This window comes from Gasterosteus aculeatus, chromosome 10, assembly GCF_964276395.1.
Source record: "Gasterosteus aculeatus chromosome 10, fGasAcu3.hap1.1, whole genome shotgun sequence".
NCBI classification, from domain to species: domain Eukaryota; kingdom Metazoa; phylum Chordata; class Actinopteri; order Perciformes; family Gasterosteidae; genus Gasterosteus; species Gasterosteus aculeatus.
Genome location: NC_135697.1, coordinates 7012725 through 7038811, shown reverse-complemented (window position 1 = coordinate 7038811; position 26087 = coordinate 7012725). Strand labels below are relative to the sequence as shown.

At 45.7% G+C, this 26087-nt stretch overlaps 1 protein-coding gene across 1 annotated transcript; it reads left to right on the top strand.

Moving 5' to 3' along the window:
- Positions 1-160: 160 nt before the first annotated feature.
- On the top strand, positions 161-17464 carry zbtb10 (zinc finger and BTB domain containing 10). The gene is made up of 5 exons (XM_040188697.2): positions 161-1156; positions 7185-8214; positions 12066-12131; positions 13650-13825; positions 14361-17464. The coding sequence occupies exons 1-5, from the start codon at positions 476-478 to the stop codon at positions 14640-14642; spliced, it is 2235 nt and encodes a 744-aa protein (XP_040044631.2). The 5' UTR covers positions 161-475; the 3' UTR covers positions 14643-17464.
- The last annotated feature ends 8623 nt before the right edge of the window (positions 17465-26087 follow it).

Here is a 26087-nt window from a genome sequence, read left to right as displayed (position 1 = left end):
GACCGAAGACAAGTTAGTTCCTATATTCCTCGATAAATATTATAACAATATCTTGGCAGTCCGAGAAAACAAGAAAAGTTAAAAGATTTAAAGCGTCCAGAAAAAGGGCGCAGCCTTCAAAAAACAAAAGACCCCTCGCTGCTCAACAGAGCCCCATCTTCCTTTAAATGCCGCCCCCTCCCTCTCCAGCCCCCCTTTCTCTGGTCGAGGTGCATTGTGGGGAAGAAAGTCGTTGCCATTCGACCTCTGCGGGGCCTGCGCGGACGCAGCGAGAACCCTGAAATTCATTATGCGTTTAAAACCTTTATTTATTTCCGCATAACCTACATACTCTCACCGGGAGGGCCAAAGCGGAGAAAGGCAACGACGACGGTCCATCTCTTCCGGAAAACACATCGTTTATAAATACATTATTTTCGTCGGAGGGGAATACTGCTGAGAAAGTGAAGATTGTAATATATATTTAAAAAAAAAAATGTCCGGTGAGAGAAACCGCAGGTCGCTGGCTTTCCGAGGAGGTGGATCAGCCGGGGTAACGGGTTGCGGCGGTATCGGTGGGGGTAACTGTAACAGCTGGGAGGCCCCGGCCTGTCAAGACCGACATTTTAACGGGAACAGGCCGGATCAAGACGAGGACAGCGATCTCGGGGCGAAGGGATCATCGCAGAAGAGAGTGGAGGGCGCGGGGTCTGTCAGCGATAGCACGGAACCCGAGGCGGAGGAGGAAGAAGAGGACCCGGAAGAGGGCAGCTCCGCAGCCGGGGACGGCGACGATCGCGTCGGCTCGCTGGAAGGAGAGGACGGGTCCGGGGAGGGCAACAGCTCGACGGAGGGAAACGGTCCCAGCGACGCGGACGGCCGAGAGTCGGGAAGCGGCGGGGCGAACGGGGCCGACACGGGATCCAGGAAATCGGGGGTGGAGATGAGACCGCAGACGTTGCTTCAGAAACACTCGTTATTCCACGCGAAGTGGTTGCAAGAATTCCCATGGCTCAAATTTTGCCAGGAGACGGGACTAATGTCCTGTTCTTGGTGTCACAACATTGCCACTAAAAACAGCGACGATCTTGTCAAAGGCAGCCGCAACTACAAGCGGGCCCTGCTGCTGAGACATCACCTGTCTTCGGAGCACGGGAGAAATGACCCCACCAAACAGGTAACGTTAGCTCCGAGTCCGTGACGATTTTTCTTCGTTACCTAACGCTACTTAACCTGAAATGCTGGCCGTACATTCTTCGCCAGATGTGTCTATATCGGTTTTGTTTGTCGGTAAAAACGGCTTTTTTTTCCAACTTCTTAAACATAGCGAATGGGGAGGGGGGGCTAGGTAGGCTTTTACTTAAGCTTCGCAATCCCTTCTCCCGGCTGATAGGCTAGCATCAGCCTGCTAACCTGAGCTAACAGCTAGCTTAGCCGCTCTGTAGCGTCGCTGTAGCCGGAGGTGGCGTTAGATTGGACTGCCTGGGAAAGCCCCCGAAAGACTATTGTCGCCTAACCGGTACTGGACAGCTTAAGAACAGAGAGAGAAGGGGGGGGAGGGAAACAAAACACTTTTGGCTCAACTCTCTCCCGCTTCAGTTGCCGTCCCAAAAGTGAGTCTCTGCCGACGTATCAGTCAAGTTTTCTCGCACAAACCGGTACTCCAGTGTGACACCTGCTAGCTAATTACTGTCACCCCGGAGGCTGCTCCTTCACGGTTTAATGTTCCTCGCACGTCACAAACGACGTTTAACTTTCTTAGAACCGTCTAAACCCGTCATTTTAAAAACAAGGGACAGTCTAAATGTTCCACAGTATGACACTTTCCGATGCACACAATCGTAACGATGCAATACAGCGAGCGCTTTTGTTGCATCTGTCTTGATTGCTAGCCGGCCAGAGGTCACACAATGGCAGGGGCTTGACCCTGGCAGCCTTTGGGGAACCGCACCCCTGCGCCTCCCCCCCTTCCTCCCCTCCTCTTGGCCTCTCATCATGCGGTGTTCCTGGCTCGCACTCCCGGGTGACCTCTGGCGCATTTCTTCTTCTTCTTCCTCCTCCTCCCTTTGGGGAGCTAAATTAGAGGCATTGTGCTAGGATGACCCCCCAAAATCCATACATGGTGTCACTTGCAGGGCTGGACAAGAGGTGGAGAGTAAATCAAGTTGCCTGCAGGCTGACAGCTTGCCTGGCCCACATGAATAGGCATGAATTAGTGAAATAGATGATAGGGCATCACCTGACCCTGTCGTCCATATATTTCTGAATTAATGGGCGATGGGGTTGTACTTTTTGGGGCATATTTCATCCAGCCGCCATCCCCTTTATACACAACATTAAGTGTTGGGAAGTTTCCCCTCTTTATCTAAATGGCATATCAAGACTATGTTTTGACCGCGAGCTTGAGCTGGGTGTAAAGTTATTGACAGTAGACTTCTATTGGTTGCTTATCATTCAAAACAACCAAGCCATATTGGAACCATGTCTGTTGACGAGCATATGGGCTTTATGGGTTCATTCTTTTTATTGCAGTGTAGGCAACGCGTCTACCCCACTCCTTCAGAGACCTCGTAAAACAGGGAGTGCATATTTGCCGTAACAATCTGGTGTCAAAGGGCATTTCTCCCCTCAGTCATCTTTCCAACAAAAACAAATGTAGAGTTACTTCTGTTACTTGCGCGTTTCCACATCCGACCTCCTGGTGGTCTGGGCTGTCAGGGGAATTAGGAGCGGGGTGCTATTGGACTCTTTAATTGGTGAGCGAAGAGGATTGCACCACTACATTTAGTTCCTTCCTTTGCCCACGCAATCACTAATCAGAATGACTTAAAGTGATCTACTAACTTGTGCACATCTCTAATGGCTAAGGAGGGCAGTACGGGGGGGGGATTATGGGCTTGGTGTGGCTTTTCCTTAGCAACAAGGACCCCAGACACGGAGGTTATCCAATCCATTTCCTCATGTAGAGTAGCACTGGGACAATAAAGTCCCAGTGCTACATTATTGGAAATGAATTAAATCTGATTATTATTGATTTACTTTTTGCAGTTCAGATCTTCAGCAGATTATTTTACTCCTCATGTGACTGCATATGAATGCAATCCTCGTATTTACAGTACCGTTGAAATAATTAGCAGCAGTGCATGTTAAGTAAGGTGGTGTTGTGAAGTAGTACATTAAAAAGGAATTCTGGTGTTATGAGTCAATGTCTTGTTCTATTCACCCATTCCTGGCGTCGGTCAGGCCCCTGCTGCATTCGTTAAAGCTAACTTGATTAGTCCAAGCATAGCATGGCAGCTGTGGTAAATGTGGGTCTCCTTGGAGAAGGGGGCCGTTGTCCTTTTCTTCTGTAGATGCTGTCTTGTGCTTTAATTGTCCCCATGCTCTCTGGTAAAAGGTTACGCTTAAGCGGCAAAAGTAGACCACTCATTACTTGGCTGAAATATGACATCACGTATCTATATTTGAGTCAATTTCATTTAGTATGTATATAGGAACATTGCATGTTACCACTAAACTTAGTGTCATTTTCTGTTCCCTCCACATCTGGCCTCCCCTTAAGCTCCCTTCCTCTCTCATCTGCTGAAATACTTGTCTACCTTTAAAAAAAAAAAAAAAAGTAATATCTGTAATATAGACACCTGTTCACCAAACGCCTCCGATATTCCACCGGTCCTGGAGGAGGCTTAATGAAGGAGGCATTGCTGTTCAGTTTGTAGGCAAAACAAATGTTTTCCAGATAAACTGGACCCATACGAGTTCTCACCCCCTCATTTTAGTTAAGACAATCACGCTTCTTGTTTAGAGTGAGTCTCCCCGAGTGGAAAATGGGACCCACCCATAGCGGTCTGATGTCTGCCAGATAGAGGGGATGTTTATTGGGGGCTACAGGTCAGGGGAACTGGGTAGGGTGGAGCCAAAGGGGGAATTCTTCTTGTTTGAATTTGTCAGTGACTCGACCCTCCCCTCGTTTTCTTCCCCCCCTATCTCTGCCTTCTCTGTCAGAGCATTGTTAGGAGGCTGGGAGACACTCCGTGCAGCCCTCCCACACCTTGGGCCAAACACACACTGCAGTATTGTTCTTGCATCTCGGTACAGGCGATCTGGGGGGGGTAAACTCCAGTAAATGTAGGAAGTTGGGGACGGACCGGTGGAGATGGCCTAAGGGCTGGGCTGGTCATGGGACTGTGTTGGTTGAGGGTGGGGGTAGACAAGTGAGGGTTTGGGCCGAATGTGTGCGTAAAGGGGGTAAACAAAGTGTCCGGTGGGTCATTATGTTGCATGGGGAATGTCACATGATCTGTTAAAGTTTGTGTGACTACTGGCAGTGCTTCTGTAACCTTGAATTTATGGCCATCTTAGTTAGTTTAATCCTCCAGCAGATCATTTCTCATTGGCTGTTCACCGTACGTTTTGTCCTAGCTAGATTAAAGGATTTTTCTTTCCCAGCACGCTCTTGGAATCTCTTGAATTCTCGTTCTTCCACCCCTAGCAAATGGTGCTCAAATAAAAACCTAGCCACGTCACAACTGGGGGAGGTTGATATTTGTCCCCACATTCTCTCCTGGCTCGGGCTGGTTTCTGCCTTCGGCGTCTGCTGTGCCGGGTCGGGCTGCTGGTTCTCTTAAGCTTCCAGCTCACACGTGGCACATCTGGAGAAAGGATGATGATGATGATGATGCTGCTGGGGATGAGGCCGGCATGGTGCAACTTATCCAGTACCAGGCTGTTCTAACCCGACTCCAATAAGCACATGCACACACCTCACAACTCTTTGGCCCATTGCCCAGCAATGTGTGTAATGGATAAAAGCTGTGGGGATTCTTGGGGGTCGGATGGGCAGATGGAAATGATAACCTGAGACTACAAATAAAATAGAAAGCGCTCCTTATTTTCTGCATTTATAACACATTTGCTCTCCTTTGCTGTTGTACCAGCTTTGTTAGGACTAAACCCATCAAAAGATGAGCGCGATGGTGAAAAGCAAAGCGGCAAAATCTGCATGTAATCTCATTTGGTAGAATACCCAGCACCTATTGTTGTGATTTGCGCCCATGCCTTTCACTACACCAATATATTCCAACACGGCACTCGACATGAGGAGCATGGCCCTCCAGAGGCTTTGATGTGTACATCATGAAATCATTTTCCATCCCTTTCGCCTCACCCACACGCACTCCGGCTCCTTCTCTATGCCTGCGAGTGGGAGCTGCTGTGTAATAAGAGAGTGAGTGCCGAAAACCTTTCACAAAGGCCTACAGTGAGTGGACAATGAGCCTCGGGGAGAACACGGGCCATTGTGAAGGCTAAAGTGGGGTGACCCAACTCCTCTGTGCTGCGCTGGCTTCACCGTCCCCCTCTGCTCCACATTTTTGCATCCGCCCTTATTCTTGAGGCTCAAGGTCTCCCTGTCTCTCAATCTATTTTCTTTTATCACGCTATTTTTGTTTTCTCCACTTTTATACTGCCAACACACCATCTTTTTTTCACACGTATTCCCATCGACTCTGCTTCTACTTTTTAATCTGCTCCTGTCTGCTATTATGTCCCCTTTTTTTATTTTATTTATATATATATATATATATATATATATATATATATATATATATATATATATATCCTCCTCTCTTTCTTGCACATTTGGCCTCTGATTCCATCGCCATCCCTCTTCATCTCTTCCCTCCAGCTGTGGCAGAGGACGATAAGCCCCCCTTTACTATCCTGTATAGCCAGGCTGCTCTGCACAAGCACTGCAGTGTGGAGGGAGCAGGGGGTGGGGGTGGATGCTGGGTGGGGACCTCAGAGAAATGGATTTAATCTGAATTACTCAAGCTGAAACCCCAGCTGTGTGTACGTGTAGGCAGCTTGCTTTCTGTGTGATTGTGTGCGAGTGTGCATGAGTGTGTGCGCTGCAAAGGCGGTGGTGGGAGGGGGCAAAAATGCAGAGCTCGAGCAATGTGAATTATTCTGGATTAGGACATCTGCTGCTCAATTCTAAAATGAGACGTAGATGCACGATCCTACACACGTGTGTGTGTGTTTTAAAATCAAGAAATATATCATACTTGTACAATAGACGGTGTTTTTCAGTGCAGGACATTTGTAAGCGTATGCATGCACATGTAAATACTCCTCCTCTGCTCCGTACCAGGCTGGCCAGTTGCCCTGGTCAGGGGGAGCAGGGGAGGGGGAGGGTGGCTGTTACAGGGTAGTTCTGTGCGTCTGCCAGTTCTCCTCCCAGTCGACAACCACGCTGTGGACATTCGTTGACCGTCTTCAGGGTTTCATTATGGCCCATTTTACATTCACACTGCACATTTTGAGAAAGAAAGGGAGAATCGTATTGTACAGAAGCTGAATATACCATGTTGATTCTTGCAAACGTATCTTCTGATCTAGCTTTGGGGGGTTAACGTTGACCAAATTGAATATTGAATTCATTAATCATTGTCTAGAGGTTTTCTAAAAGCAGCACGTTCTCTTGAGTTAGCGCAAATGGAGTCCTAAGATTATGCTCCTGGGAAATGAAACCAATTCCTCGTTATTGCTTTAAAGGAAATCTAATTCTCAAAAGACTTTTTAACTGATCAGATGTTCCAGGTGGAGAGTAGTCTCACAAATCTGTGAATACAGCCGCAGGTGACTATGCTGCATATTTTCATTTCTGGCTCTGGTACCTAAACAAACACCATCGTGCCAAGATTTTTGTAGTACAGTTTCAATGGAATTCAATTGGATAAAAAAAAAGATTTTATCTACGAAACAATCGGCATTAAGTTTTCTCCACAGGTTGATTTAAAGCCACAAGATACTTTGCCATTTGAGTGAGAGGTGTCTGGGGTTATTAAACATTATATTGACTGAATCCATTTTCCCATTAGTTAGTCCTGATGTTTTCGTTGTTTGTGTTGGGAATCGTTTAGTGTGTTAGTTATTACCTCCTCTCATAAAAGAGTAATCCTCGATGCGCCTTTTCGTGGACTCATTTCCTACTCTTCAACAGAAGCCTGTCAAACCTGTTTGCCCCGAGGGCTGTTGCGCCAGTTGCACGCAGTGTGCCCTGAGGGTGTTGTGCTACTTATTCACAGGGTTGCAGTGAAGGAACATACGTTTTTGTTTGGAAGTCCGTGTTTGCGTACTGTAGAAAATGACTTCTTTATTCTTTATCAATAATATTTCTTTCTTTCTTCCCTTTTGTGCAAAAGGAGACAATGAGGCCCTCGGACAACGGCAGCCCCTCCACTAACTGCTCAGAGGAAGACTACCGCAACAAGCCCCACGAGAACTCCTACTGTTACCAGCTTCTCCAGGAGCTGGACAAGCAACGCAAAAGCGGCATCCTCTGCGACGTCAACATAGTCGTCTCGGGCCAGGTGTTCCGCGCGCACAAGAACATCCTGGTGGCGGGCAGCCGCTACTTCAAAACCCTCTACTGTCTGACCAAGGGCGAGGCCCAGGACCAGGCCACGGTCACGCACCTGGATGTCGCTGCTGTGCAGGGCTTCTCCGTTATCCTCGACTTTCTCTACTCCGGGAACCTGCTGATCACGAGCCAAAACGCCATCGAGGTGATGTCCGTCGCCAGTTACCTCCAGATGACCGAGGTTGTACATTCGTGCAGGGCGTTCATAAAGGACGCCCTGAATATCAGCATCAAGCAGGAGGCCCCCGACTCCGTGGTGGTGGACTACAACAAGAGGCAGACGGTGTCCAAAGAGGGACACCGAGGGCTGGACCGCAAGCCGAGCAACTTCTGGGCCACCAGCATCCTATCGAAGCTGTCAATCAAGGCCAGCAACAATCAAGGAAAGGACGAGATGGAGGAAGAAGATGAAGGTGCCCGGGTGAAGGACGAGACGAGCGACATCGAGGTGACGATGGTTCGGGGAGAGGGCTGTGCCCTCGTGACCCCCGGAGCCTCCGGTAACTGGACCCACCACAACGACAACTCGTCGGACTCCGCAGAGACCAATGAAACGCGGCCGGCGAGTGGCCAGGGGCAGGTGTTCGTCTGGAACGGGCCGGCCACAGGCGGCGCCGCCGCGGCCCCCGCGGCAATAAAGCGCGAGGCGCCGGATGCCGCGGTGGGAAGTGGGCGGAGGAAAAAGCAGACCACCACGCGGCGCTTCGTGTACAACTTTCCACCGGAGCCCGAGGAGGGGTTTGACGGGATGTTCCTCCAGCCCTCTGCCTCCTACCCCAGAGAGGACTTCTCCTCCCTCTCCGAAAATGCCGGTATGACACACACATTTGATCTTCTCCACAAACTTCACACTCTTCGGCCCTCAGTCGTTAGTTTTTATTTTTATTCTTTATACACAAGTATGAAATTCTTGTTCCCATTAGTCACACTGCATAAAAGGAAGAAGTTCATGTGACTTACAGTCACTCAAATATGAATGACTCTTTTACATAATGTACGGAGAGCTCCATTCGGGCCTCCTTATCGGTAGTTACGAAGGACCCCAAGCCGGGTATTATGACTGTTACATACTGCTGCGTTTTTGCGTAATGTGAGATTGTTACTGACTATTTTTACTGGTACTGCCCTGACCAGGGGCAGACGTACATTGTAAACATTTTTTGCGGAGATGTTGCCTCCTAGGAAAGGTGGTTTTCTCTTGGTGGTCACATTGTTCAGAAGAAGAGGGGTTCTATATCATCTGAAAACTTGAATGACCCTGTGTGTCTCAGCAACTGGCTCGTTGCAGAGGAGTAAGTCTGAGGAATGGATGTAAAAGTGGATGTTCATTTTGTCATTGGATAAATGCATCACTAAAAGCGTTCTTTTTTTTTTTTTTTTTTTTTTTTTTTTTTTCTTCTTTGAGATTTAAAGGAAATCCACCAGTCTTTACAGACTAAACAGTCCTTTATTAGACCAGCTTACCTCACTCTAAACTACTACTACTACTCTTGCTACTGAACATAAGCTGCCTTATGCTGTTTCCTGATTAAAGAAATTTTTCTTCTAGTACCTGTTCAGAAAAAAAACTGATTAATATCACCTTGCTGTTGCTCAAAAAAGGCCTTTTTATATTCTGCTAAAACTCTGCAATACACTAGTTTAATTATTAGTTGTTTTTATTGATTTTTTGCGCAGAATTCAATTAATCACAGAAATCCTGCGATTTAATAGTTACATTTTTAAAACCTTTTCCCATCACTACTCGTTTTAAATGAGTGGCCTGTCAGCATCTAGTGACTTGGTTAATCATGTTCCATGCATGCTCACAGATTGGATGCTAATAGAAGCTCCGCTGTGGATACAATTAGTATTCACTGTGCAAAAAAGTAGGGATTTTCAGGGTTTGATCAGCGTTTACACTTAATAGGATGCGTGCTTGCAACTAGCTTTTAACCTGCCGTGCACATCCAAGCGAATAACTGCTGGCTATGATCTGCACGAATCACTCCCGAGCAGGGGGCTCACAAGACGCCCGCCCACCTGGAGTGCTTTGTGTTGCCACGCCGCTGCTGAAAGTTGTTTAGGAGAAGAAACAAAACAAAATACATTATTTATTGTTGTTCGATGATGCTGCAGCACCTCAATGGTTCACGTCGGTATCACAGAAGTAAACGCTGTGGTTTTGTGGGCTTTCCCCTTCTCCGTCCCGTTTCATACCTTGCACTTTCCTGCTCTGTAATCCATCCCTCGCTCCATCCATCCCATCCTCACACGGCGAGGCGCTCTTAGCTTGAGCCGGGCGGAGAGATTACGATCTGCTTCGGTCGGCACCATTAAGCGGGGCACTCCATGTAACCCTAATGATATCGCAAGTGGAGTGGTGTGGATGGGTGGGGGCGGGACCTGTGTGTGCGTGTGTGTGTGTGTGTGTGTGTGTGTGTGTGAGAAGAGAGAGACGGAACTTCATCTTGTGTGCACAACTTGTGTAAGATGTCGTCTCTAATGCAGGACGAGGAAGACTGCGGGGGTGAAACATTTCTACCCCCGGGCCTCCCAAAATGCACTTGGTGCCTTGAGCTCCTCCTACGGCTCATTTTAACGTGCACGAAGGGATCCGGTGTTGTAACAGCCCTGAGAGACGCTCCGTTAGTTTATCTGCATGTGTGCGAACCCTCCTCATGGATCGGTGTTCTTCAGCTCCATAACTCTACCTAATGTATACTCCGCTTCCAAATAAAGATGTGGTGAAGCCTTGAAGTAGGCTGTAAGTCTCCGTAAAAGGTTTCAAGGAAAGAGTTCACCCTGCGCTCAACAGTCCATTCATTCACTCTTACAGTGCAGTCGTAGCAGTTTGTTTATAGATCTGTGAACATTTAGTTGCCGTAAGGGCTCACTATTGTTTAAAATGTGTGAGAAGGGATGTCCAGAGTTTGGGGAAGAAAAGAGAAACTCATTATTCTGATTTTCTTTTTGGCCACTAACAATGAATGAAGTGGCAAAGCGGATATATTTTATAAATTGATAAAGTTGTGTTTAATTTTTTAGTGACCTGATACTTGCACTGCATTGAGCCTTCACTTCTCATAAGAACAGTATTTTCCAAATGTCTTTTTTTCTGTTTCAGTTCTTGTAAGACATCGTTGGGGAAGTGCTTCCATGGACGTGGTTTTTTGCACGTCATCTGTAGCTTAAATTTCCTCCAGTTATGGTGGTGCATACACCAAAGCACCCAACTAAAAATGTCATTTTTCAGTCTACATATAAGGGCAGTTCCATGCTCTGTTGTTGCTTCACGAGGCTCGTGCTGCACACAGCGCTCATTTGTTATGATGTGTCTCACATGACGTGTCTATAATGCCAGTTACCCCGTCACAAAATATTGCTTCACGAGACAAAAGGAGAATGTCTGCTGAGGGCTATTAGATTATTCTGTAACACAGTCAGAGAGCCAGTCGGAGGGATGGTCTATCGTTCTGCACACTGACCGGAAGAGGCACAGAAATCCAACTGCTCTGGTTGTGAGACGCTCTCGAACTGCACAGCACATATTTCTGTCTGCGCCTGTGAGCAGTCATCCGCCAATTTGAGCCGTCCCAGTTTCCCACAGTGAGGTCACTCGTTTGGCTTTCATTTTGCTTTAGTATGAGCCGCGCTGTCATGCTTCAAGGATGGAGGCACAGTAACCCAAATGATGGTTTTCTTTCTGCTGTCGGCACTTTGAAATGGGTGTTAGCTTTGACGTTTTTCTTTATGGTATATTTTTTAATATTGTCTTTTTAAAGATGTTCTTAGACAAATATAAACGTACAGGACCACGCCTACCAATTGCTGGACAAAACGTTTGAGACACTTTGCTGAAGACGGTTTGCTGAGTGACCGGAATGCGTTTCGTGGGGAAAACGAGCGTTTAAAGGGAGGTTTGATCTCAATTATATGAGTACTTTGTTTTTGCTGTCTGTTCTCAGTCAATAAATCTGTGGGTCTTCTCCAAACTACACTATTGGATTGTTTTGAAGGCTGCGTGCGGCACACTGACGCACAGAGAAGGTTGAATACGTTTGCATACACACTAGTCTCTGCTGAGGCGCACACATGAACGCACACTCGCGCACAATAACCTCTCCAATCCCTTCGAGGTGCAAAGCCGCCATGGGCAGTCCCTTCCCTCCCTAATCCACTCTAATGCACTGGGGCTGTCCTCACTATTCCAAATATTGACCTAGGGAGAATGAACACACACACACACACACACACACACACACACAGGGGCGTGTCTTTAATGGCCTCTAAGCGCTGATGCTGGGGGAACCGGACACACACAGGTGCTCTCACACAAGTGCCTACAAAAGCTGAGTGTAAGCTGAGCCGGAGTGACGGCTCTACCCTGATTACCCCCCCCCCCCCCCGGCTGGAGCCCTGGTTACACTACAGGTTGGTTCCCTGGCCAGGGAACTTACTGCTTTACATATAGTAGGGTAGTGTGTGTGTGTGTGTGTGTGTTTGCCTATGTTGTTAACTGAAGCTTCCATTGTCTCATGTGGAGGGGTGGTTGGGGGGGGGCGGCTCGTTGTGTACACAGGGCGTTGTGAGGTGTGCACCCCCCTCCCCTCCGCGGCCCAGGCTCTCAACCGCCTCTCATCTCTTTCTCCCTCTCTCGCTTCCCCCCTCCCCCCTTTCCCAGAGCTGGCCAATCAGTTCCAGTATAGCATCATCCAGGATTTACCACAAGGGGAGTCCTGGGAGAACGGTAAGACGCCCTCCAGACCACCGCAAAATGAAAATGAAAAATAAACGGACTGCTTCAATGAAACTATCTTTTAAACAAAATGTAACTTCTCGGTGTGGGCAGTGCAGTCAGTGTTCTCCTTTTAATATGAGCCAGTTTCTATTCCACGGTTTGTGGTTGACTAGCATACATATGCATGCGTGACCTGCGTGACCCTGTGGTGCAAACATGTCTTATTCTCAGCATGTCCGTCTATGTACAAAGCATGGCAGATGAATGGTTAAAGTCCATAGTGTTCATATTGGCCAAATGAAACACATTTGGGTGTCAGAGCACAAGTGTATCAGAAGTAGACGTTTGTCTTTGTTCATTTTGTTAATGTTGTTCATTTTCAAGCCTCAAACTCAAGTTATTTGCTTGTGCTATTAAGGAAAACTACTCTCCCCCAATTCATTGCAGAGGCAACAGGGTCGCTCCTCACACCTGTAGACCTAATTATTCATCTAAAACTATGAAATTATCCTTTTTTTTTTTTTTTTCCCAAGAAACCGAAAGGAATAACTATTTGATTTGAAACCAGCGCTGCTTAAGAATTTTTGGTCTGCTCAGTATTTGCAATACCAAGTAGTGAAAGTGAAAAGCCTGTTCACATTGTGTTACACACACACATACGGGGAAATACACAGGTGACCTGCTTTTCATCAACCCTTCCTCCCCACTACTCCCCTTAGCAACCTGCTGCAACAACGCCTCTGTTGTGTGCAGCCTGGCTCAGAGAAAAGGCTCGGCCATGTTCAACACTGACGACCAGCCGCTCTCTTTGGAGTCTTTTCGAAATCAGTACATTGAATATTTGTTTGGAAGCCCAGCTGTCCTCTTAGCATGGACATCCAGGGAAGGTTAATGAAGACCAAGCTGGTGTGAGGACATCTTGTTTTTTGTTTTTTTAAGTGTGGCATATCATATGACCATGTTGTATATATTAATCAATATGAATGTATGATGCAGGAATGCGTCTACATTTTGCATTCTCTTCGACGTTAGATCATGTTATTGAACATGTCAACAATTTGGATGCACTTCAACAATGTAGTACCAGCAGATCCATGTTGAAGCTTCATATCCACTGCCAGGATGAATCCCTAGTAGACCTGTAGACCCCATTAGAAACAGGGACCAGTTACTTAGCAACAGTGGCTGTATGCTGAGGTTTACGTAGCGGCCACAATAATCGACAATCTGTGACTAAAGGTTTTTTGTGACTGTTTGTGGTGTCTTATTCTCTCTGTAGGCTACTGCATCCTAACTGATTTAATAAGCGGGGTATTGGTTGCTGGTGCACCGCTCTCTTATTACAGGATCCATAGATGAAAGTGTAGCCGTGGATGATCAGTCTTCCATGTGCAGTTTGTTCTTCCAGTTGAGTCGTATCAATACGAGAACAAACCTTTTTTTAAACTGATGTTGTACATTCTATTAAAACAAGTTACTAAATCACTCCACGTGCCTGTTTTTTGTTTTGCCTCTGTCTCTTTCCAGGCGAGTCTTCACACCTAGCCCTCAATAAGCTCAAGTGCCCGCACTGTAACTACATCGCCAAGCACCGGCGCACGCTCAAGAGGCACCTGATCATCCATTCAGGCGTGCGTTCCTTCAGCTGCGACATCTGTGGCAAGCTGTTCACCCGCCGTGAGCACGTAAAGAGACATTCCCTGGTGAGTCCACACAGGATCCATTCCTCTCTTCTACCCCCCCCCCCCCTGAACATGATGGGCATCCGCCATTTTGCGCCTGCCTAACCCCCCCCCGCGAAGAGTAGCTCCTGTTGCAGTGCAGTAGCCAAAGGGCATGTGAATAAATGAACGGGCCTTTGCACCCAGTCTCAGGGTTCATGTTTGCTGGAGGGAGTCAGTGCAACGCAGTACTTTCCAAAGCAGAAACGTACGACTATGAACACGCCAACTCCACACTGAAAGGCCGCTGGGGTTTCAAAGCCCGCACCTTCTTGCTATGAGGCGACAGTGCTAACCACCACGCCGACATGCAGCCCTGAAGCTACCACTAGTTACTGATTAGCTTAGCTTCAAAGACTGGCAACAAAAGGAAACTGCTGGCCCAACTGACTCATCTGACACGGCAAAGATTTTCGTTAATAAGACTTTACCTGGTGATGTAAAGAACTAGTAAAAAGGGGAATAGTGAATCTAAACTTTGGGTGGCCACCTGACTCTCCTTCTCTCCCTCCCACAGGTGCACAAGAAGGACAAAAAGTACAAGTGCATGGTGTGTAAGAAGATCTTCATGCTTGCCGCCAGCGTCGGTATCCGTCACGGCTCGCGGCGCTACGGCGTGTGTGCGGACTGCGCCGATTCGCACCAGGCAACTCAGGAGGGCATCGAGGGCATGGAGTTTCCTCGTGACGAAGACTTCGAAGGCGAGGAAGGAGAGGACCTGGATGGGGAGGAGCCTACCAACAACGACCAATCAAATTGGGGTGAGGGCAACGCTGGTGCTGCCCCGGAAGAGGACTAAGAATTTTAACAAGCTTGAGAAACAAAACAAAAAAAGTTGATGTTTAATATATATGTATACAAAAACTAGCTGGTAAACAATCAACTCCAAAGTGCTATCAAACCCTGAGGTTACTTAATTGTGCAAGTATATGACAAAGAGATGGATTAAAAAAAAAAAAAAGGCTTTCGTAGTGGGAACTCCAAGATGTACAGATTTTATTATTGTTAAATGTGTCCAACTCTGGGCCCAGAGCCCACGAAAGAACGAGTCTATCCACGAATAATATGATGAATCAGGTTTTTGGTGATGTATTTTATTTCCTGTTTTTCGGGGTGGGGGGAGTCGGGCAGGGTGGTGATGTAGTTTTTCAGTTGGGGGGGTAGGCCAATCATCTAAAAAAAAAAAAAAGCAAAAAAAAGCAAAATGTTAATTATTTAATTTATGAAGAGGTTATTATGGTCTTATTGATAATTGTTTTTATTGTGTTTTTTGTCTGCGAGCAGAGGCACAGTCATGGCTGTTGCTTTCTGCACAATCTGAACGTATATATTGCTTTGTGCTTGTAGAAGTACACAGAAGAGCATTATTGTCCACAAGAAGATTTTACTTTGCTCTGTAGATCTTGTTTAGATGCGCTAAATATTATATTCTTTAAATTTTCTTTTTTTTCTTTCCCTGTACAAATCTTGGAACCAAAAAAATCTGTTTTGCGACTCTAATGTATCACAGCCATATTTATGATTAATTTAAGAGAGCTGTGATATTGTGCCAAACAGACCGCACACCAAGATTTAGCAGGAAGCAAAAACTACTGAATACGCTGAGAAAAAAGAAAAGAGATGAGTTTTTTTTTTTTTTTGTTAAGCGGGAAATAATATGAATTTTAAAAAAAGCGAAAGTACAAGGGGAAATGTTATTGCTAGCTTTATACAAATCACAGCGTCACAGTAACACTTTATTATTAAACAAAAGCATTTGACTTTCACTTAAAGCTTGAATTTTGCCAAATGACGAAACGTTTGGTGCTGTAATGCTTGTCGCAGAATACTGGACCTAAAGGCTATATATGATGTTTATAATCATAAAGCTTAAACTGACTCAGTTATACATATGTAATCAGCTTAAACTATAGAACACTGTTGTGCTACGGCGACTATCAGGTATGCTTTGCCATTGTTTTTAAGCTTTTTATTTTATTGAATGCACACACACACCATTTTGTAGAACTACCGGCAGTACTTGTAATTGAAATTTCGAGGACCTAAGTGGACATCAATACCTGTATACGTTTGTTTATATTTGGTACCGAGTTATAAAGTAAATACAGTTTATATATATCTATATTTTGAATCACTTGACCATTGTGAGAAGAAAGCAGAACGTCATGATGCCTGATGGTAACGTCTGACCGAACTCCAGTTTTCATGTGTAAAAGTTAAGCGAAATGTCACCGGTTTAATTTTGATGTAGGTATGTTCTTATTTCTTTAGGTCTGCCGGGTAGAAATACTTTGTTCCAAAAAAGTGAAGCTCTATGGCGCCTCATAGACACGCACTTACCTTTTGTGTTCATGAAAATCATTTTTTTTTTCTTCGTTTCCCCAAAAGCGGGTCTGAATGGAACTATATAAACTGTTGTGTCTTTCTTCCAATGCACAACTTTTTTTATTAAGACATTTTGTTTTTGTTATTTAATATTATATATTGACTCCAAAATGCAATCAAGACTGTTAATTTCTATTTGTCCAACCAAAATTGTTGTTTTAATTATTGTTGAGCTATGATGTATGAGAAAAGCCAGGTGACAACTTGCTTAGTGTAGAAAATCCTTGCTTGTGTCTGTAATTGTTGAGATTTTTAAAATGTTTTTATGCTACAGAATCATTCACTTTACCCTGGATACATATTTTTCGTTTAATTTTGTCCTTTTCCACAGATGTTTCCTTTTCTCCTTTTGTTATTTCATCAAGCACATATTTTCTAAAGAAACGCGGATTGTTTGCGGGTTAAAACCTTGGAACAGCAGTATCTGTTCATATGCAGTGGAATACACAGTTTATACTGACGTGCTAATGATGCAGAAGATGTGTAACCTTCCTTTACTCTCAGTGGAAGAAGATATATTTTAAGTCCTACAAATATTCATCCTCTTCCCGTCACTTTTACCTTCAAATCACTGTGGGAGGGGTTATGTTATGGACAGATATATATATATATATCTATATACGTGGAGATTATATGAGATAAATATATAAATATATATATGAAGAATATATTATTTAACCAGTGGATTTACTTAATGGATCACATTGTCGGTCAGCTCCAAACCTTTTTGGCCTGGTGGTTTATTTCCGTGAACGTTCTCCTTCCTCGTTCGCTCTCTGTTCACGCTGTGTGCTTGCTCATTTCACCTTCCTGTTGTCTTGTTTGTTCTTTTGATACTATACCATCCTACTGATTTTACTGTAATGAATGAAACTCAAAACTATGATGTATCATTTTAGATTTTATGCTGTATTTGTTATGTGGACAAAAAAAACAACACAGAAAACGAAGCAAAAACACTACAGATTTAAAGCAGAGGTTTTTTTTCCCCAGCTGTATTTTTTTACGCTGTTGCAAAAGGTTGTATTTTTCAATTTCTCTCGAACTTTTAACAGTGATGCAAAACTTGGGCCGCGCCTCAGTGCCCTCCGAACACAGAGCAAATTCAGGTTACTCTTTTTACGTTTTTATCAAAGGTTTTCAAAGACGGAACTACATTCTCCTTTTTTCTGTCTGAATTGTACTACTGTTCCTCTCTATACTACATTTTAAGAATAAAACTTTGATATTGCTTTACCCTTTTTTGTCCACTTTTCTGTGGTAGAACGCTCTTCTGATGACGGTCAGAACAAACTCGTCTCCATATCGGTCGTTGAATTGAACAAGCAAACCTTTTCTCTTCAGAACCAGCAAACAAATTCCTATTTTATTGTTTTATGCTTTTGTTACAAAAAAAGTCCAGTTCACCCAAATATTCCATTGAGTTAATAGATTACAATACTTCAGTGGATTTGTATTATGGCCAAACTAGTTCATTATTGTTTTTCTTTTTTTAAAGTAACGACAAATTAAGTCTATGGTTGTAACTCTGCACTATATTATGATTTTTCAGACACATAGCTAAATTAACTTCGGCATTAACTGTTGTGAGTATGAACAATTTGAGAAAAGGAGATCAAACAGCCACTGACTTTTCTCTTTCTTCACTCAATCATATCAAATCATATTTTCTCTCTAGATAGTCGTGAGCTCTGGGACTTTGTGGTTTATGTTACAGTAGAAATGTGTTCGAGGGCCGTGAAGTGCTGCCATCTGCTGCTGAGACTGAACGAAGACCTCGAGTGGCTTTTCTTCTGGTCCGACAGCAGGCGGCAGCACTCCTCTACACATCACGCTCACTGTCCCGGTCAACAGGACTGGTGGACGGACGGACGTGGGAATTCCCACATTGGATTTGTTATCGTGATTTCTCCGCACAAATTTGGTGCAATTTTTGAAAAATGGGCCGGATTATATTTTTTGGGGGGCAATTTCTCTTGAATGTATGAATTAGATGACGTAGAGTTTGGTCGAATTAAAATGGATGGAGTTCAGAGATCTGGTGTGTTTCCGTACAGACAACCAACATCCATAAAAAAAGCTGCGGTTTTAACCCTCTCAGTTTAAAGCGGATTTGCCATTTCACACAGCGGTGAGACGGGTGAGATGAACCGAAACACACCAGTGCACAACTGCTCAGGTAGTTGTGTAAATAAAAACAGATTAGATCTTCCTATTCTGACTCATGCACGAAAAGCCTGAAAACAGACGGGTGTGCACCGACGTTTCACCCACAACTTTCATCTGCAGGGCTGAACGCAGTGAACTTTGGCTCTGAAACAAATGCAAATCTACAGACGTGTGTTTGTCACACACACGCAGCGCCGTGCATTCAAAGCTTATTACAGGGTGAATGCGTCTGCATGAGCATGACTTATGAAGTGTATCTGTGCACACTCGGATGTCGTCATCAAACATGTTGGCTTGTGGGCAACGACACACACACACACAAACAAACAAACTGCTCTATTCTTTCCAATGTGTGTTTGTGTGTTCCCGTGCGTGTGCGTGAGCCTCCTTCCCATTCACAGGCCCTTTTGTGTGGTTGTCTGTCAGCGGTGTTGTCTGCAAGCAGGCCCCCATTGTGTTGAACCACTGCTCCTTATTGACGCAGGGCCCCTGGCGCTTCGTTGTTCCCATGCCCCCCCCCCCCCGCCCCCCCCCCCCTCACCCCCGGCGGCCCGCGGCGGACGGAAGGCTGAAACCGGAGCCCCGGACCTGCGGCCAGTTTGTTTGCAATCTCCTTTCTCTCCCCGGTGCCCACAGGGGCTCGTGTCCACGGGGACGGCTCGAAAACGGATGGCGGCATGTGTGTGTTGGTTGTTGTAAGGGAGGGGGGGGGTTCTGTGTGTGTGTGTGTGTGTGTGTGTGTGTGTGTGTGGTAGGTTGAAGATTACAACATCTAAGGTGACAGGTAAGACAGGTAATCATGTGGTCACAGCTGCAGCTGTCGACACGGTAACCCCTGTGGAAGAGTGTGTGTCTGTGTGTGTGTGTGTGTGTGTGTGTGTGTGTGGTTTCCACCTTCACATCATAATGGCTCTTTGTCGTTCTGGGTAATGGCCCGATGCTTCACAGCGAGGCCCTCTGAGGTCAAAAGCAGAGCAAACATTAATGGAGAAGATTGTTCATCCCCCCTGTTGCTGCTGCGTGACCCTTCAGCGGCGCTGAGACGCGGGACGCCACTTTGTGCGACCTGCGTCGACACTGTTACACTGTTCTAATCAACTGATTGTTCCACCGGTGATTTTACACCTAGTTTGTGTGTTGTGATGATCCTGTTGTTTAACGTCCTCTGGCGCTTTGAGGAATTCTCTACAGCCCTGTGACCTCAAACAGCTCACAGAAAGCCTGCATTGTATGTTTTTAGTTTTTTAAATATGAGGGTATTTATCAGGCTGGCAACTTCTAAAAATGTATTTGTGTTGCTTTATGAGCAACTAAAATTCAGGACAACGGCTTAAATTTGGACTGTTTTGTTGTTTTTTTAATTGCGTCGCTTGTTAGCAGTAAATCACATGTCGAACGTCACAAAAAAACAAACATGAAGTTTTTTAAGCTGTTTTGTAGTTTTTATTTCTTCTGTAAAGATAAAGTGAAATAATGGAGCTCTTTCTCTGCTCAGAACAACACAGTCCGTCACAACGATCCTCTGTGCGAACTGCTATGGGCCGATAAAAAAGCTACTGAAATGTCAGAAAACTGTACAAGAGGCGGGCGATGGGTGTGTGTGTACGTGTTTGCGTGTGTGTGTGCGTGCGTGTGTGTGTGTGTGTGTGTGTGGAAACGCTCCATCCATCCTTCCATCCGGCTGAGTGTGTACAATGGAGCCCGGGGCAGGAGAGTGTGTGTTTATGGCATTCTGGCGGGATTTGCTGTGTGAACCTGGCATGGCCACACAAACAAACACACGCGCACACACACGCGCACACACACACACACACACAGCACTTGTAAGTGAAAAGCATTACCATGTGAAAACGAAAGGGCAATTAAGATGTGGAGAGTTTACGGGCTTGTGGTGTGGAGGCCTCTCTTCTGTCCTTTTTCCCTTTCAGCCTCGCTTTATTCTGGGGCGACCATCTCCAAGTCAAGGCCGACGCGATCACAACACACACATTCACGCAAACACACACTCCGCAATGCACATTAATAAACTCGCTGCCTGCGGCATCCGCCTCTCTGGTCTCGACGGGAGACATAACTGTTTGTTACACGTCACTATCTGTGTTTATAATTATGTCTGTTGATCCAGCCACACACACACACACACACACACACACACACACACGGTCTGTCATGTGGTGCGGTGCGTGTATGCTTTTTACTTGCGGGATCACATGCTTTCTCCTTGATGTGATGTTTTTGTGTGCGTGCGTGTTTCCTCCAGAGGGTCCGCCTGCATCTGTTCAAAACCGTGTGTTTGTTTATAAGTGGTGTGTGTGAGAGAATGTGTACACATACCGCATCATCTCAGCGTGTGTCCCAGCGCGTCTGTGGTGTCAAGGAGGGACAACATGTGCGTGTGTGTGTGTGTGTGTCTGAGGGAAGGTGCTGGTTCCCACAGCTCAGATCTAATTCAGCTGTAACTCAATCTCCGTGTGAGTGCCGCTCCTCCAGTGCTCTCCTCTCCCTCTGCAGTGTGTGTGTGCGCACGAGTGTGTGTACGTGTGTGTGTGTGTTTGTGCGTGTGTTTGTGTGTACGGCAAGGAGACACCCCCCTCAGACCCACGGTATCAGTTTACCGTGTCAACGCAGGGAGCTTGACGGCAGCAGCAGCCACGTTCCCACACGCACACACACACACACACACACACACATATTGGGAGGTTATTGGACACTGGTGATGTGTGTGTGCGTGTTTGTTTGGTCTATATTATAAACTATATATATATATATAGTGTGAGTGTGTCTGTGAGTGTGTGTGGTCCTACAGTTGGACAATGCATGAGGCCCGATCTCAAACTGATGCTGTGAGGCAGCTTCCTTTTAGAATTTCATCTCAGTATCTCGCTGGACAAAACATGTACCTTTTATAAAGCTCACAATGACTGATCCCACTTTAAGAAGTGTCACCCTGCGGCCCTGGAAGCCGACAATGCATCACACTGTCATACGCACAGCGATCCACCGGAGGGGGAATAAATCAGCGCCACAATATGCCAAAAGGGCATTTTCTGACCCACCCACGGAATCTATTGTTTTGCTGTGGGTATCTGTGTGTGAGAGAGAGAGAGCGAGAGAGACACTGTTTGTGTGAAAATAAATGTGTGTTTGTGTGTGTGTGTGTGTGTGCCACCGTTCATGCAAATGCTGAAGTCTCAAGTGTTTATACAGCCACTGGTGTGCATTCAGCACTTTGTTACTGTTGTATTCATGCAAGTGTGGATGTGCGTTTGTGTATTGTGTTCTGACTGAATAGCATGCGGTAGACCTGGCAAGAGGAATGCTTCTCTGCCCTGAGTGTGTGTGTGTGTGTGTGTGTGTCTGCCTGTGTGTAAAAACGGTTGCATTCGTTACATAAGACGATGGTTCTCAATCTCAAACATAACAAAATGTGCGCTGACACATTTACACACACACACACACACACACACACACACACACACACACACACACACACACACTCACACAGCCCAGTGAATTGTGATTAACCAACATTCAGACATTGCATTTTGTGTTTTACTTTAAGTTGTTCTTGACACAACACCTCTTCTGTGGTTTCAATGCTCAAAATTAGCACGTTTCCTGGAAGGGACTCTGAGAATTTAAAGGAAACTGAATGTCTTTCATTCACGACTCCCGAGACGAGGTTAAAAATCAAAGTTTATTTACAAAAGGCAGCAAATGAAAAACACTCTCGCAGAGGAAAAAAACTAAGAACAAAAAGGATCTAGAAAATAAACGGCAGGCAAGACTGAACAAGGTACGAAAAAACACAGCACGACTTGGCAAAGGACTCGGGTACACGGGGGTCCTAACGTGGGACAAGACGAACGGGACAAAGGGAGACGCAGACAGTATACACACACACACAGGGTGAGGGCACAGGTGGAAACAATCAGGGGCAGGGCAGACTATCGGACCCCCACACAGGGGGGGGGGGCAAGTTGCCTGAATCGAGAGGAAGGGTTATTTTCAAAATAAAACAGGAAATCACGAGAGACAAGAGACAACCTGATTAGCACCGCTTCTTGGACATGACAAATTTCTCTTCATTCATAGAACGCTTTTTTGTTGTTGTTGTATTTATGTGTTTTTTGTGCGCTTGCCGAGTGTCGGTGAGACTTGCGGCTGTACTGGTCACGTGGACAACGGTACTGTAGCACCCAACGGTGTCTGCTCGGCTGGTTATCAAAAGACACACGCAGGAGACGGTTGTCCCGCCCCTACTGGCTCCCAACTTGTGTGTGTGTGTGTGTGGCTGAGTATCCCCTGGGTCACCAAGCCCTTTCCTCAGGCCGGTGCTATCCTGCATGGCACCGCGTCCGGCTGCAGTTATTCACTAAAGCGACGGCCACTCAATGTGGAGTTGATTATTGAGCAGAACAATCAAAAAATAAAAAGAGAAAAGCCACCAACACTTGCACACACAGGGCTAAGACATGTACACACCCGCGCACATACACACACAACCTGCCTCCATCCTCTGAGTGAGAACAAGAACATCCCAGACTCTCTTGTGACTGTACCAAAACACACATGAAACACACACACACACACACATTTCAATTTCAACGGCCGCTTCAATTTCCGCGTGTGGGACTAGACTAGAGAGTTAATAAAACACAGACAGAAGTGACTGACTAGTCATATCAGTTGACATGGTTACTATATTTAAAAAGCTAACGACGAGTTGTATTTAAAGTAATACGCGTGAAACTGCATGAGCACGTCAGCGTCTGTGGGGACGTTTCAGTGACACGGAGGTCTCAGCATCTCAGCGTAACAAAACAAATTAAGCGCAATTCATGTGCAGCGTTTTGGGAAAACACACAATGTGGAACTTCACGTGGTTCGGTTTGCCGGAGGAGGATCAGTGTCGTTAAGTGTTGGGTGGAAACAAAAGCCACATGTAATTAAGTTTGTGATTAAGTTTGTGGTTGTTGTTTTTTTTTCCCCCCCGGGAGCAACAGAAAAAAACAAAGTTTAAACTGAACACCGAGTCCAGCGTTTGGAAGTCAACTCCTTTCTCTTCCGAAGGCCTGCTGGCTCCTTTCCCCGTGTTCCCTCCACGCCAGCTGCTCTCACACACACACACACACACAAATCAACGTCAACACACATGTGCTGCAGCAACCAAGGGGTCATGCGCCACACACGTATGAACGCACCTCCACATGCTCTGACACACGTGCACTTGCATGTGGAGAAGCTCCTGTTTTCCCACCACCTCGAACTGGTGGGAAAATCCTTGCTGGTCAGTAATTGATTCCGCCCTGCCAGCTCCATTAGCCTGCAGCACGGTCTCTCTCTCTCACACACACACACACACACACACTCCTCAACAGCCCCCCCCACATACAAGCACACGCACAACAGCAGCACACACCACTCAGCACGGAAAGCACACGTCATGTACCCGAAGATTACGCGTGCTTTCCAGCACACAAACAAACACACCGAGCGACGGACACAAAAACAACCACACACACACACACACAATCGCCACTCTTTTCTCTCCCCCCTTATCGCCGCTGCTTCGACCCCTCCCTTTATTATCACACAGCCCGGAGGCTCGGCCGCGTCCAGCCTGGCTTCCACTCAGCGCTCCCTATCCCCCGATGAGCGGCCGTTTGCCGTCCAGCTCCCCGTTATCAATTGCCGCCATCGCCGTTATTACCCGGGCTGCTCCACTTCAAAGGCTTCATCAGGGCCGGGTCGTCGGGGGGAGCTTCGGGGGGGACAGATTTTATTTTTGATGTTTTCACGTTCAGAAGAACAAAGATAACCGTTTTAACTTTGTCAATCATTTCTTTCTTTTTTTTTATCCAAAAGCAGTTATCTGCTGTTTGACGCCCTCGTATGATAAAAAGATAACTTACTTAAGGAAGGAGGAATTTGAGACCTTGTATGGATGTTCTGCTTTATATAAGTTTGTGGAGCCGTTGAGTTTAAAGATGACACACGAACAGTTGGCTTCTGCAGTCCAGACTCTTTCCTTACTTTAAATCATTAGTAAACCATCTTTTTGTCTAAGACAATGTTTTAGTTTGGCGACGCAAATCACAGTTTCTGTTTAGATGACACGTTACACCCTGTGCTTTAATAGATTAAAAGAAGGATGAAAAATAACAACAAAAATTTTTTTTTTGTTGTTTAATATTTCAAATCCTATTACAACTACAATGGCAGCAACCGATAACAGATCAAGGACAACAAATAAACTCGGCAAAGTGTAATGGACTACTGCTGTGTGTTTTTCTTTAAAAAACAACAACAACAACAAACAGGGTTTTTTCACCCAAGTGCATCCGAAGAAACATGGTGAATGAATTACCTCTGCAAATCATAAAACATTTGTATCATAAAGCATTTGTAATTACACATTAATACGTCACACAGTTTAGTTCACAGTGAAAAATAAACTTGCAGTGACTTTATGAGTGTGTGTGTGTGTGTGTGTGTGTGTGTGTGAGAGGGGTCGCTCCTCTGCATGTGACCGTACTACATTCATCAGTTCAGCCATGCGAGCGTACACAGTGAAAGGTGTAGAGAGCTGTCCGTGTGTGTGTGTGTGTGTGTGTGTCTGACGGGGTGTGTGTGCGATGTTAAGGGAGGGTGGGTAATTATGTCAATTATACTGCTGTCATGGCAAGGCTTCACACACACACACGCACACACACACGCACACACACACACACACACACACACACACACACACACACACACACACAGCCTGTCCTCTCCATTTGTTAGCTGTGAAATATTAATCACAGTCAGCTGCCGACCTGACAAGAAAACGCCACACGCACACAAACCTGCATCACGCAGACATGTACACACACACACACATGCATATCAGTAACAGGTTCTTCCCCACACACACACACACACGCACACACACACACAGACACACACACCCCATTCCTTATCAGTCTCAGCTCCTCTCGCCTGGGCATCTGTGCGTCTGGGCTCCCAGCTGTCTGAGGGATTATAACAATCGAAGGAGGATCCTTGAGGCCAGTGTGTCCGTTGACCCGTTATAACCGGCTCGATGAAGGAAAGACGTGTATTTCCTCCCTGTAGCAACAACAACACGCAGTGTCACATATAAAATCAGCTCCCCTTTAAAAGAAAGAATCAATGTAAGCTTTTAAGCTTTTACATTTTCTTAGATTTTCGCGACATTTTTATAATCTTTCGTTGAGGTGATTAATGTTGGTGTAGTTTTACAGCAGTGACATTTAGATGTAGTTGTTTTTTGTTTTACATAATCTGAGGGTTGTAGAATCATCCGATATCAAAGTTCTTTCATGGCGATTCTGAGCTCCAACAAATGCTTGATTGAAATACCTTATTTATTAAGACCAAGAAGGCAAACAACAGGGAAACGTGGACTGAATATGAATTCAACAATTTCTTTCCTCAAAATCTTTGCTGGTGTCAACTGCGTTCTAGTTTGATACTTCCAACAGTTGGCTTTAAGTCCTGACACGGAACCTGCAGCTGACTGAACGGTCAAAAAGATTCATTTTATCGCTTGACAAAACTGTGTTTCTCTTTTGCAAATTGTTTGCAGTAATGTTACCAATTTGCAGTTAATGGGCTCAACCACAAAACACACTGTCGTGCTCCTTTGAGGTGACCGGCTCGGCTA